The sequence below is a fragment of the Aspergillus neoniger genome (genome assembly GCF_003184625.1).
Source record: "Aspergillus neoniger CBS 115656 unplaced genomic scaffold BO87scaffold_29, whole genome shotgun sequence".
Taxonomy (NCBI): Eukaryota; Fungi; Ascomycota; class Eurotiomycetes; order Eurotiales; family Aspergillaceae; genus Aspergillus; species Aspergillus neoniger.
Window position 1 is genome coordinate 178,920 of NW_020291157.1, and position 12,823 is coordinate 191,742.

Below are 12,823 nucleotides of genomic sequence, written 5' to 3' on the forward strand. Positions count from 1 at the left end.
CTTCTTTTGCTGTCAACACATTTGCTTGACCATCGTGATGCTATCTGCAGCTGGATTCTACAGAACATGCGGTGGTCGAATGCGCGTGCACACGACTGATTGATTGCTATATGGGATAGCGTTTAAGCGAGGTGTCTTTCTTATTTGCTTCCCTTTTTTTTCTTGTTTGCCTTTTCTACTTTTTTATGATGATATTCACACATGAGCCTGTAATGCTGGGATGAATCTGCTTTTCTGCAGTGACCTTGTTTACAAAGCGACAATGGCGTTCGGGTCAAGGTCATAGAAAATCGGATAGACATTGCGATAGAGCGCATGTGGGTTTGGCTTGTCGTCTTCTTGTTCATTTCACATCCTCTGTATTTGTTATATTTCGGGTGACTGATCATTCAGCGAACCGCACAATGGAGCAAAGGACAGTCTATTTTTACACACTACATAATATCTTAGTATGAACGTATTTGTCATGGGTCACTTGAAGCTCAAAATTGAGAGATGTACTCGGGTAGACATTGTGGGAAAGTTTAGCGCATGCAAGTCCGGGTATGGATGGGATCGACATGACAGCTGCATGAGATGTATCGTCGCAGGATTCTTCTTCCTTTACTTACTGTAAGTACTCTACTGCACTTTTCACATGTGAGTCGGAATATAAATCGGGATTGCCGTGGTCTTATGGATGACGGAGTAAACCGGAATTCTTTCCCTGCTCTTCCAGTATTTTTGATCTACCTCTACACCGGCCATTTGATACATAAGACACAACATCAAATAGCCAATAAATGCCACCAGGACACTTAACATAACACTCAGTATAAGCGCGTCCCCTTCTATCAACTATATACAAACCCCCAGACCGAATATCCATCCCATTCACCAGGAACAGAACAGGCCTCACCACCATTCCCCCAAACCCTACTCACAACTTCGCCCCCTTTCCACCACCAACAGCAGTATCATCACTCACAACCAACCTCTCCAACCCCCTCCTAACACCGATCTCCATCCCCTCCCTCGTCGGCCTCATCGTCTCCCTCGCCACAAACACATGCGTATATCCCCCAACAACCTTGACCTCTTCCTCCCCTTCCTTAAACACCCCGACTTCATACGTCACGCTGCTATTCCCCAGCTTCGTGACCCGCAGCCCCAGGTCTAGTATATCCGGGAATGAGACCGAGGAGAAGTAGTCGCAGTAGGAGGAGACCATTATGCCTACTTGGCTGCTTTTGAATTTGGATGGTGTAGATGAGGTGGAGGAGGAGGAAGAGGAGGGGTCAGGTGTAGTAAGTGTGGGGTTGTTGTGCGTGAAGGGATCCATCCCGCAGTGCGTGATTAAATACGTGTTTATTATGCTGTCGAAGAGCATGGCGTAGACTGTGTTGTTGAGGTGGGCGTACATGTCGTTGTCGAACCTGTGTTTTTATCTGTTAGAGGTGATGGATTGGGTGGGGAGGGGGAGGGTGGTGGTGGTGGCTCACCATCTTGTTCGGTGGGTTTGGTGGTAGATGTAGTCGCTTCGGAGACGGCGCTTTTTGAGTGCTATTGAGGTGGACATTTTGCGGTGGGTTTGTGTGTGTATTGGTGTGAGTGTGTAGGTGGAATGAGGGTTAGGTTTGGAGGTGTCTATATGGTAGATGAGGGGATGGATTGGATTGATGGAAGGTTGGAGCTACCGAGTTGAGCCGAGGCATAACGCCGCCGCCCTGAGTAACTGGGGTGAGTGTTCCCACGGGGTGGGAGGGTCATCCGACGGCCGTTTGTTGGGCGGTCGCCCCTGGCGGGATTCTGCTTACGTTCAAGCAGTGTTTGGTGAAACAATTTTGACTTCAGGGATTTTCAAACATTGTTTGTTTCTTTACGTAGACTTTCTACATTGTTTACTATATTGTATATTAAGCTATTGTATATTGTTTTCCCTGGTATCAATACAGTTTACTAAGGACTTGTCGACCACGGATCTGTCAATAGTTCGCGGGCGCTCTGTCTCTCTTCTGGATCCCATAGAAGCATCTTCCTGCTTGTTCTCGCCTTCTAAATACTCTTCTGAGTCATCCAATGAAATGGATGAAATTTTGCCAGAAGCCTTCCATTGGCCTACTATTTATTAGCTGGTGGATGAGTAAATGTTCTAAGGATGAAGCTATACCTGACGAGTCCCAGTACTCCAGGCTGCGAGGTGATTTACGAAGCCATTCCAATGGTGGTGGCCCCAGCATCGCTACCATTTCGGCCAGAAGTTGCGCATCTGAATGGCAACCGTCTGGTCCTCTGCCATCAAATAAGTGATGATCTTCGAAGAGATCCCAGATCTTGAGTCCCATATTAGCCAATGCCATAATAAAAAATATACTAGAGGGCCAGATTCATGCTCACCAACACCCCGACATTCCATATGTCAACCTTCGCTGTCCAACTCATCCCAAGAATGACTTCAGGCGCGCGATAAAGATCCGGCTGGATCAATCCTTCGTGCACTTCCCCAAGACGAGCTTCTCCGAAATCCGTGAGTAGCGGCATCCCGAAGCCACTCCAGCCCTTCTTGCGACGGAAAGGGCGTGACTGATAGACAGTGTACTCATTATCAACCTTGCGAGGACTCGGTTCATTAGTCTCGCCATCATCCCATTCCCGGAAGACTGATTCGTCTTTTGCAGCAATGATGATATTCTTCGCTTGGATATCTAAAGAGGTCATTAGCCATTTATAGATGATAGCCCGCGACGGTTTACAGACCAGTATGTATTACATGCGCCTCTGAGTGTAGATAATCAAGGGCCAGTGATAGCTGCTGCAGTGCCCCTTTTAGTAGGTCCTCGGGAAGGCTCATTGGGTCCAATGTTGCCTGGAAATGCAGGAGGCTTGTTAACAGAGGTTCGTAAACAATGCACTGATGTATGCCTTTGGGACTCGTAAGCACGAACTTCTCTATCATTTGGCGGACGAGACTGCTGCCGGGATGCTGTGACTTCACTCGCGAAAGGTGCCTCAATACGCGCACCTCTTGATTGTCCCTCAAGCTGCTGATGTAGATTCTTAGCGCTATATACCGGTGGTGTCTACCTAAGAAGTTAGCTACATATACGAGACCCGAGAAGAGTAGACTGATACTTACTGCAAGTCACGACAGAACCACACCGTTGAGTTTGCCCCAAAGCCCAGTTTGCTGATAACTTGGTACCTAGAATGAAATACATCACCAAGCTTCACTGGATAGTAAAGACCACGTTCATAAGCAGGCATTTGCTCTTCCTCTATTTTCTTTGTTGAGTCCAGAATGGGACAGCTAGAGGACATGGCCCTTCTTGGGAGAACTGGCAGTCGAGAGAATCGACTGATCCGAAGAAGGATCTTCATCGCAGAAAGGTAAAATTGTATGTTAAAAGCTATTGGTCATGAGGATGCCATAATAGCACAATAATCCTACAACCTAACCTATTGTTATTATTCCCAAAACTTTACTCGAAAGGGGGCCGCCGAGGTTCTGTTGCTTGCATTATATTGCCTCCTTCGGTAGTAATCTGCATAGTAAGTCATCGACACCTTGTGGATTCGGTGTCAAGCCTTTTGTGACTAATCTATTTTTGGGCTAGTGTCATGCTTTCCCTACTCAATATCGATGAAGGTGGTTCTTTTCCTTGAGATTGTCTGATATTCTTAAGTTTGCTGAGGTCACATACATGGGTTGCATTCTACACATCGCACTGTCTATGGAAATGAGTTGGGTAATCACCGCTCCATTGCAAAAATGTCCTCACTTTCAAATGGTCCCGGGGTCATCGTTCCGGCACCCCAGCCCTTGAAGCCAGAAGACCGTGACGCAGCGCTGAGGCTTTTTGATAGTATCATCGAGCAATACGAACCTTCACAGGCAACCGAAAAAGGCTTGAAACCAGTTTCTCTTATTCGCCTGATGAAAGAGAAAATATCCGATAAAGATAGCTTTTTCAAACTCTTTTTCCCATTCATTGAACGACATCTAGATGGTGTCTCGAACGATACAGAGCCCTCCATTGCTCATATTTTAGCTCGTTTGGACAGTTTCAGTACATGGACCACCTCGGGCAGAAGTGCCCTTGGCGAAAGCCTGGTCATATTCGCGAACTTTTTGATCGATAATTTCTTCTTGCCCTATATGTTGCTATACACATGCTTGAAAAATTAGTGGAACTAACATTTGTTAAGTGAAAGCTTTGGCTGCAAAAACTCCTCAACCTACGCCAGCATCTCTTTCCCGTGCTCAGATCTCCGAAGCAGGAGTTGGTACGCCTCAACGTATCTCCACTTTACGACGGGACTGTCTTTTGCGTGATCGTCATAGATGCGTCGTAACTCGAAAATTCGATATCCAGGAAGCTGAGGATTGATTAGCAAAAGACGGAACCGATTTCAGAGACGACGACGGAGGGTCGTTGTTGCCGGAGAGCGATGCGATGGCCTTTCTGGAGGTAGCACATATTATCCCTCATTCCCTCATGTCACTCACCAGTATTGACGGGGAGCCAAAACTTGTGTGTAATCCAGAATCCCGCATTTAATCCATCACTTACAATCTATCTAGCCCGAGCACAAACAAATGGCCCATAGGATCTTGAATATGTTCAATACCACTGCTATTCCTCACATTAGTGGGACTGATATTGATCGACCCATGAATGCGCTCACTTTGACCCAGAATCTTCACACCTTGTTTGGTAGATTTGAGATCTCGTTTGAGCATATTGGGCCTCAAACATACAAGATCGACTACGTCGAACGAGATCGCTTACTTCGAATTGTGAAGCTCCCTGTCACCCGAACGCTGTATATCACTCCAAACCGAAATATAGACCCGTCATCTGTTGATCTTCTGAATATCCATCGTGCCATAGCGAAAATTCTTCATCTAAGTGCTACGGGTGATTTCATTGACAAATTTCTTAGGGACATGGAGGAGATGGAAGGCGGGCAAGTGATGTCAGATGGGACGAGCCGCATCGACGATTATGTGCGTTTCAAACTCTCCGGTTGACTTGATGGTTGTGAAGGAAGGTCTGTGTGCTAGGAGTCTGCAAGGTTTTAGTCCAAGCTAAATGGCTACATTTCATTGTCATAGAAAGCCTATCACGTTTCTTGATTGGTGGATAGCCGCGTCTATATACACGAGGACCTGTTCTTATAGAGGGGCAGATGTACCGTCTGCCTTCTTTTGTTATGAAGACCTCTTTTGTTTTGTTTTACCTCATACGTTGCCATCCGAACAATTATGAACAAAGTTGACATGTTCACGAGCAAGACACAATTTTTCTCATATATCTCAGAGCAAGATTTGCCTGCAACAACATCAAGCACTAATGCACCGGGATTGGGGAAAGACACGGAGACTTCCTAGAGATTCCATATCGTCATTACCTATGTAGACTGTGTAATTATTACATGTCTTTAGGTTGGGTTTTGAACATCCTTCTTGTACTATGTTGCACGTGACATTGGAAACATGAACCACTGTATTTTATTTTAAAATGAATTTCCCATTTCCTGTTTAAACTGCTTACGAGGTCCTTCACCAGTAATTCCTGAAAATACGTACGATCTGGCACTGTCAGAAGAACCCACTCCTACTAGTAGTAGTACGCTTTAGATGCGTGACTACTCGGCTACCTGGTTAAAGGCTAGAAATCTGAGCCAACAGCTTCGGAACGCGTAATGCTTACAAGCTTCACTCGGACAATTAACTCGGTCATTGATGGTGAAACCTTTATGAATGAGTGGAAGCTTGCACTACTAACCGAATCAATCCTATATTCTCTGTCCAATCCTTGCTAAACTCGAGAGCGCCTCAGATAGGAAAATTGTTTACCCGAGCGGACATCTCGCCCCTGATCGCTACATCTACATGACCCAAGATCGGTCTAGATCCGCTCTTTGTTGGCTGAGTTCATCCCGTCTCCATCTCTTAACCCTCCAACAAAGGTGCTTATTTCGAAGAATGGCTCAGGACCATGACTCACATAATGTGCTGAAACGTCGTCTACTTCGCGGGGAGATCACATACGCCGCCGCAAAGGAGCAAGACTCTAATATCCTCCACGAATTGGGATACAGGGATCAGAAGATTCGATATTTTACTCATTTGTATCGAAATCGCAAGCTAATCGAATCAATCGTGGCCCACCATCTCAACCTCCCTTCTGCAGACACGTGTCATGCAGTCGATGTTGAGGAATGGATACATGGCAGCTTCAATGTTTGCATACGAGTTGAGGTTGATAGTCAAGGGCGGGATCCTAGGAAACAACTGATGATCAGATTTCCATTGCCGTACCGAATAGGGGAGAACTCTTGCCCAGGTAATGCGGATGAGAAGGTTCGTTGCGAAGCTGGGACCTACTCATGGCTTCAAGAGAACTGTCCAACTATCCCTATACCACAGCTGTATGGGTTTGGACTGTCTACTGGCCAAGCTGTATGTCCGCGCTTTGCCTGTCTTCTAAGAATTATTGCTTACAATCCCAGTTCACAGTCCTCGATAATCTGCCATTCGTAACCCGCATTATTGAGCGTCTGCGCCGTCGACTATTAGCTTGGCTAAATTATCCGACCCCATCCCTCTATGTTCAACATCGAGCCAATGGTCAAACTATGTTGGGCACCCCTTATCTTCTGATTGAGTACATCGATCCGTCGAGAGGTAAAATGCTTTCTGAAACGTGGGAGGAAGGGCGCCACAATCTCAAACTACGCACAAACCTTTTCCATGGGCTCTCCCGTATTATGTTGGGTTTGGCACGTATCCCGCTACCAAGAATCGGGTCCTTTTGGATGAGAAAGGATACTTAACTTTAACTAACCGACCTCTTACCCTTGAAACCCATCAACTGGAAAATGAACACATTCCAGTCGACATGCTGCAAAATATCACTTACTCCACTGTTGACGCCTATGTCAATGACATTCTTGCATTTCATGAAAGCCGGCTTCGCCACCAGCCTAATGCAGTCAACAATATTGAAGATGGCTTCTATCAAACATCCGCATTGATGGTTATGAGAAGTGTCTGGACCTGTTTTTTCCGCCGTGATCTCCTTCGAGGTCCGTTCTTTCTTAACCTCACCGATCTTAACCAGAGTAATATCTTTGTCGACGACGATTGGAACATCAAATGTCTAATAGATCTCGAGTGGGCATGCTCTCAACCAGTGGAAATGATAAAACCCCCGTACTGGTTGACAAATCAGGCTATTGACTTGATCAGCATGGAGGACTACGAAGTTTCTCACAGGGAGTTCATGGAAGCCTTCGCAGACGAAGAGAAGAAACTCGAGCTACCAGTCCGTCTCTATCCTATCTTGCAGCATGGATGGGAGAGAGGGACATTTTGGTGTTCTCTTGCGCTCAGTAGCCCTACGGCTTTATTCAAGATCTTTTATGACTTCATTCAACCGAGGTTTTCTAAATCTCACGACGATCCAGCTTTCTGGCAAATCACTATGCCCTACTGGACATTCAATGCCTTTAAGTTTATTGAACAAAAGGTGAAGGACAAAGAGCAATATGATATCTCTTTGCGTGAAGCATTTGAATCCGGAAGCTCTCATGACTAGAGCGTACGAAACCTGATCATCCTCGCTCACTGCCCTTGACCTGCACGCTTACTTCTCTCACCATTTTGCTCCTCCTTCCGTTTAAAGTCTTCTACTGCATTCTGAAGGCTCAGAATAGACTTCTTCCCCCTATTCTGCTGTGCAGCTTTGCCGGAAGAAGAGAGTTGATTGATTGATTTACTACTTACTACCAGTAAGCCATTCGGGAGGGGGATTGCTACTAACATCAGCAACTAATCTTTGAATGGCGACCGGTTTATTTCCGATCAAGCGCCGAAGGTCAAAACAAAACCAGGTACCAGGTACTTAGCACCTACAGCCCATGTTCGAGTCGTGCCCAATATCCGTGGACCAACAGGAATGGGCGCCGTGTTGGTGCAGAGATGCTTGACATGAGCGACGACCCGTCACTGAGCTAAGTGGCGGTTGAATAGACCCTAGCGGAGAGTATCTAAGTACTACTAGTAGTAAACAAACCCTGTAAAAAAAGCCTCAGAATATACATACATTTATTTCCTGGTGGTACTGAAAACAACTGAAGTATATGGTTGAGTCGAGAGTAGTTGGCTTGCTTATTGAACAATTGCGGGATCTACTATATATATAGTAAGTAGTAGTACTCTAGTAGACGGGGAATTTCCCCGCATCGCCAAAATTTTCTTTTCTTTCGCCGCCACGGAACCAACTCAGGAACGGATCCCCTTGTCTTGTCCCCTGTCCTTTCAGCGTAGTACTTTCGCTTTCTATACTGCTATTCTTCTCACCCTCGCTATCCCTCCTGGCTCCCTCTCCTCGCATTACCGCGTACCTATTGCGACGCGGCCGGATTCCTCCGCCCATCATGTCTCTCGTGCCCGTCGACACCACTCTGCAAGTCCCACCTCCTGACCCGGTTCAGGAGCCCCCTGAGGTGGCCATCACGCCCTGCGACCCATGGCCTGCACCATACTATCTTGAAGGCGGCCTGCGTCGGGTGAAGCCATACCACTACACCTACAACACTTTCTGCAAGGAGCGCTGGCGGGGTCGTGAATTGGTGGACATTTTCCTGTCGGAGTTTCGCGATCGTCCCGCAGAGTACTACGTACGCTCCCATCTCTTGGCTATTCTTTGACGAACCATATACTGACATGGTTTTCTGGACTGCAGAGGAAAGCCCTACAAGATGGCCTTGTCGCTGTCAACGGCACGCCTGCTGGTCCCAACACCGTCGTCAAGAACGGCCAGATCATCTCGCATACCCTGCACCGTCACGAACCCCCCGTCACCGGGAAAGAGATTGGTATTATCCACGAGGATGACGATCTGATTGTCATTGATAAGCCCGCCGGCGTGCCCGTCCACTCCGCCGGTCGCTACCACTACAACTCCGTGCTCGAGATCATGCGCTCTCAACGCTATCCGGAATGGGTCCCACGACCCTGCAACCGTCTGGACCGACTCACCTCCGGAGTCATGTTCCTCGGAAAGACCCCGAAGGCTGCAGAAAACATGACCGGCAAGCTCAAGGCCCGCACCCTTCAGAAGGAGTATGTGGCGCGCGTCAAGGGAAAGTTCCCCGATGGTGTCATTGTCTGCGACCAGCCCATCATGTCCGTGAGCCCGAAGGTAGGCCTGAACCGCGTTCGCGCCACTGGCAAGGAGGCAAAGACCAAGTTCCGTCGTCTGGCGTACGTCCCGCCTCAAGCTCCGGAGCCTCAGAGCGCCCCCGATGCAGACGGACGGGTGGCGACTCCGCCTCCGGTCTACACCAACGAAGACGAAGGATACAGTATCGTCCACTGTCTGCCCTTGACCGGCCGCACGCATCAGATCCGTGTGCACCTTCAGTTCCTCGGACACCCGATCTCGAACGATCCCATCTACTCCAACCGCAAAGTCTTTGGACCGGATCTCGGCAAGAACGACACCAGCGACGAGCGCGACAACGAGCTTATCGATAAGCTATGTAACATTGGCAAGACCGAAGTCCCCGACACCGTAAGCTACCGGACGCACCTTACCACTGTGCCTATGGTACCGCCAGGCACGGACAACTCCGTCGTGGAGGAGATCATGTCGCGCGAGCACGAAGCCGCCGTGGAGAGATACCACAAGCGCAAAGGTGAAATGTTGTCCGGCGAGAGGTGCAAGATCTGCGACACAGAGCTGTACTCGGACCCTAGACCTGAGGATCTAGGTATTTTCCTCCACGCCGCGGCATACTCTGACAAAGAGGAGGGCTGGAAATACACTAGCAAGATGCCTACCTGGGCCCTGCCGCCTGATGGCGTGGAGGGACCGCGGGAGATGCCCGACTGGGTGTTTGGACCTGAAGAAGAGGAGATCATTATCGGACATGCTGTTTTGCCTGGCGCGGAGGATGGCTCGGAGACGAACATCCCTGCTCTTGTGCAGGGTGTTGGCCTCGTCGATATCTCTTCTGGTAGGAAGGCAGATGCTGCTGCGCAGGCGGCTGCATGATAAACACGTTATTTACTTGGTGCATGATATGGCGTTACTTGCAGTTGCAATTAGAGATTTTAGACATGTTGAGATGATGAAGGACGGACTACATCTTGTCACATAGTTGGATTCGTTTACTTGATACCACCATAGACAAAGTTTCATCTGCCACTTCAAATTGGACATATCAGACGAACCCCGTTCCATCTGCGGGGTAAGACTACGCATATACAATGACAGCTTGCTTTGCTTGTCAAAAAGAACAAGGTCATTTACGTAGCTATAGTCTACATAATAGGATAAACCACCAAATGGGACCAATTACGAAGCTACAATATACAACCCTCGGTCATCAAAAAAGTCTTCATAAGATTTAGATTTTTATTCCCAGACTGGCAGCACCAGCCACGACCACAAGCGCCCCCATGACAAATGGAAACGCTTGCAATCCAGCACATACGTCGTCAACGTCACACACACGCACAAAGCCAAAGCCCACATTAGAGAGAAGATGCGATGATTCAAGGCTCCGCAAGTCCCCAAGATCACAAATTAACAAACAACCACCACGTAGTAGTAGTTGCCTGTTGTTTGCTTTTTTTAATGTCCCCCGAAAGTGGTTGGTTTTCCCATTTGGTTGGTATAAAGTGGAAAAAGAGTTTTAATGAAAAATGAAAATGAAAATGATGAAATTTCTTGGGCTTTCTTTACATTCATTCCATATCCATTTAAGCCTCGGTGGTGACGCGGCCCTTGGGGTTGGTGACCTTGACGCCGAGAGCCTTGGCCTTGGCGATGATGTCGACGCGCTTGCGGGAGGAGACGGCGCTGGCGATCCTGTTCAATTTATTAACATTTTATTCATGTAGATGTAGTCTGCCAAAGGCAGAGGTGCGGACGTACTCAGCGGCGTAGGTGCGGTTGTGCATCAACAGGAGCTCAACGTCCTTGGGGTTGTGGACGAGGAAAGCCTTGTGGCCGGAGGGCATCATGTGCTTGGTCTTCTTGTTGGATCCGTAGCCGATGGAGGGCATGGGGATGTTGCCACGGAAGCGTCTACGGACGCGGTTGTCGATACCCTTGGGCTTGCGCCATGACTCCGGCACGCACTTGAAGCGGTCGGACTGGTGGCGCCAGAAACGCTTGGTGCCTGGAAGGAGTTTGATGTTAGTCGGGTCGTTCGTCCTGACGACGTGTGTATGTGTGTTTTTAGTTCAATCCGGCTGTATGTCCGTGGTCCAGCAAGCACTTGTCAATTCATGTTGTTGGTGTGTAAATATCTTCGTCCAGATCGAATCGAAATTTCGGTCGCTTGTGATAACTTCTTCGCCGATCAAGTTCGTCGTTCGCCATCGTTCTTTCGCCATAAGAAATATAGAAAAATTGATTCGTTCGCTCTGATCGTCTGATTTCTCATTCCATCGCATCGTATATATTCCTCATGCTTGCTGGACGACTGACAACTGACGGATCGTACTCTGGCTGGGAACTGGACTGGGCTGGGACTAGCAGGGAGAAAAGAAAGGACATACGCTTCTTGACGATGGGGACGTGCTTCTTTGCGAGGACCATCTGTTCTCAATTAGCATGCAACAGGCAAGCAGCTGGCAATAATATCACATACCTTGTCGTCGTCTCGCGGGCTGGCGCTGGGAGTTGTCGTACGGGTCGAAATCGATCTCGAAAATTCGCGCTCAGGTTTGGCCGCCCGAGAGAGTCGAGCTAGTGGCTCGCTTAGCGAGTCTAACTGCTCTCGGTGCGTTAGGGCTCATTACGCTTGCCCTGCATTTTGCCGGTACTGCTGACTCAGGCTACTTAGTGCGGTGGATAAGCTTGCCTTGTGCCATTCCATATCAGGAATAGCGTATATATGCTGTGATTCTACTATGACTTCCGCCTCCGCAGTACAGCAGCAGCACCGCCCCGTCGCATTCGCGATGCTTGTGTTCCATCTGTGCAATTGAGCAAGTTAGTTACAAGGTCAATGCCTACAGTCATACATGAAACAGGCAGCTGACACTTATAGCTTTGCCTTGTTCAACCGTGATGGCTTTCGGGACAGTGTCCCCTCTTTCCGCGAGGCTGCAATCTGTAGTACACAATGCCGGCGCTTGCCATCGGGCAGCGTTATCCATATAAGGGATGACTCCTCTTCCATGAACTTGGTGAGCAACGCAAGGCGATTAACAAATAAATATTTTCATTGAGATTCTGTCATTCCCTTCTTCTGTCAAACAAGCGGTTGCCCCCTTCAAGCTGCACCATGAGCTTCGGATATGGTGTCGGGGACTTCCTCGCTGTAGTGAAACTCGCCAAGGCCATCAGGGTGCGCTTTGTTAGTGCACCAGACCAATTCAGACATATTTCAGAAGCGTAAGGATCAATACCATGCGCGTCTTTTCTGAGACTTACATGTCGCCAGTTCAAAGACCTTGTGCAATGTCCTCCGCGATATCAAAGACATCTACGAGCAAGCGGAGCTTGATACCCAGCAGGAGAAACGCCTAGACGAAATCTCTCGCTCTTGCCGTAGTGGACTGAATGAATTACTCAGCAAATTAGACGAATACCAGGAGTTGGACCCTCGCACTAACAGCCTAGGGGGCACCTGTCGTCGCGTCTGGAAAAGACTCAAATGGGACCAAGCTGAGATGGCTGAGATTTGTCAGAGGATACAGTCCAATGTTCAAATCTTTAATCTCTTCAGTACTAGTCTGACTAGGTATGGGTTCATAGTAGCCCAGGAAGGCGAGTGCTCACAACTTCCGAAAATAGTCAAGTAGCCTTTACTACAA

At 48.2% G+C, this 12,823-nt stretch overlaps 6 protein-coding genes across 6 annotated transcripts; 3 read left to right on the plus strand and 3 right to left on the minus strand.

The window, feature by feature from the left end:
• Positions 1 to 706: 706 nt before the first annotated feature.
• On the minus strand, positions 707 to 1,656 carry BO87DRAFT_364892 (acyl-CoA thioesterase). Its single transcript, XM_025621770.1, has 2 exons — positions 1,482 to 1,656; positions 707 to 1,415 (listed from the first exon to the last, which is right to left on the minus strand). Exons 1-2 carry the CDS (start codon positions 1,556 to 1,558, stop codon positions 920 to 922), a joined length of 573 nt encoding a protein of 190 aa, XP_025476863.1. The 5' UTR covers positions 1,559 to 1,656; the 3' UTR covers positions 707 to 919.
• Positions 1,657 to 1,900: 244 nt separating this feature from the next.
• On the minus strand, positions 1,901 to 3,469 carry BO87DRAFT_461454 (putative protein kinase; the record flags this gene model as incomplete). The annotated part of the gene is made up of 5 exons (XM_025629089.1): positions 3,116 to 3,469; positions 2,737 to 3,059; positions 2,377 to 2,684; positions 2,150 to 2,312; positions 1,901 to 2,097 (listed from the first exon to the last, which is right to left on the minus strand). The coding sequence occupies exons 1-5, from the start codon at positions 3,355 to 3,357 to the stop codon at positions 1,901 to 1,903; spliced, it is 1,233 nt and encodes a 410-aa protein (XP_025476864.1). The 5' UTR covers positions 3,358 to 3,469.
• Positions 3,470 to 3,671: 202 nt separating this feature from the next.
• On the plus strand, positions 3,672 to 4,299 carry BO87DRAFT_124860 (uncharacterized protein). Its single transcript, XM_025618002.1, has one exon. The coding sequence runs from the start codon at positions 3,749 to 3,751 to the stop codon at positions 4,163 to 4,165; it is 417 nt and encodes a 138-aa protein (XP_025476865.1). The 5' UTR covers positions 3,672 to 3,748; the 3' UTR covers positions 4,166 to 4,299.
• A 1,669-nt stretch (positions 4,300 to 5,968) lies between these two features.
• On the plus strand, positions 5,969 to 7,922 carry BO87DRAFT_442446 (uncharacterized protein; the record flags this gene model as incomplete). Its single annotated transcript, XM_025628054.1, has 3 exons — positions 5,969 to 6,445; positions 6,496 to 6,769; positions 6,811 to 7,922. 3 exons carry the CDS (start codon positions 5,969 to 5,971, stop codon positions 7,581 to 7,583), a joined length of 1,524 nt encoding a protein of 507 aa, XP_025476866.1. The 3' UTR covers positions 7,584 to 7,922.
• A 320-nt stretch (positions 7,923 to 8,242) lies between these two features.
• On the plus strand, positions 8,243 to 10,214 carry BO87DRAFT_364897 (pseudouridine synthase family protein). Its single transcript, XM_025621771.1, has 2 exons — positions 8,243 to 8,667; positions 8,733 to 10,214. Exons 1-2 carry the CDS (start codon positions 8,425 to 8,427, stop codon positions 10,044 to 10,046), a joined length of 1,557 nt encoding a protein of 518 aa, XP_025476867.1. The 5' UTR covers positions 8,243 to 8,424; the 3' UTR covers positions 10,047 to 10,214.
• Positions 10,215 to 10,374: 160 nt separating this feature from the next.
• BO87DRAFT_418176 (60S ribosomal eL32 domain-containing protein) lies at positions 10,375 to 11,816 on the minus strand (the record flags this gene model as incomplete). The annotated part of the gene is made up of 5 exons (XM_025626869.1): positions 10,375 to 10,865; positions 10,932 to 11,213; positions 11,497 to 11,600; positions 11,653 to 11,750; positions 11,804 to 11,816. The coding sequence occupies 5 exons, from the start codon at positions 11,814 to 11,816 to the stop codon at positions 10,757 to 10,759; spliced, it is 606 nt and encodes a 201-aa protein (XP_025476868.1). The 3' UTR covers positions 10,375 to 10,756.
• Positions 11,817 to 12,823: the final 1,007 nt, after the last annotated feature.

What these genes read in the sequence shown, in the direction of transcription:
- BO87DRAFT_364892 (XM_025621770.1), bottom strand. Translation starts at nt 1,558, where the DNA reads ATGTCCACCTCAATAGCACTCAAAAAGCGCCGTCTCCGAAGCGACTAC. An exon ending in CAAACCCACCGAACAAGATG is followed by an intron (nt 1,416 to 1,481) that starts GTGAGCCACCAC and finishes ATAAAAACACAG; the next exon opens with GTTCGACAACGACATGTACG.
- BO87DRAFT_124860 (XM_025618002.1), top strand. Translation starts at nt 3,749, where the DNA reads ATGTCCTCACTTTCAAATGGTCCCGGGGTCATCGTTCCGGCACCCCAG.
- BO87DRAFT_364897 (XM_025621771.1), top strand. Translation starts at nt 8,425, where the DNA reads ATGTCTCTCGTGCCCGTCGACACCACTCTGCAAGTCCCACCTCCTGAC. An exon ending in ATCGTCCCGCAGAGTACTAC is followed by an intron (nt 8,668 to 8,732) that starts GTACGCTCCCAT and finishes TCTGGACTGCAG; the next exon opens with AGGAAAGCCCTACAAGATGG.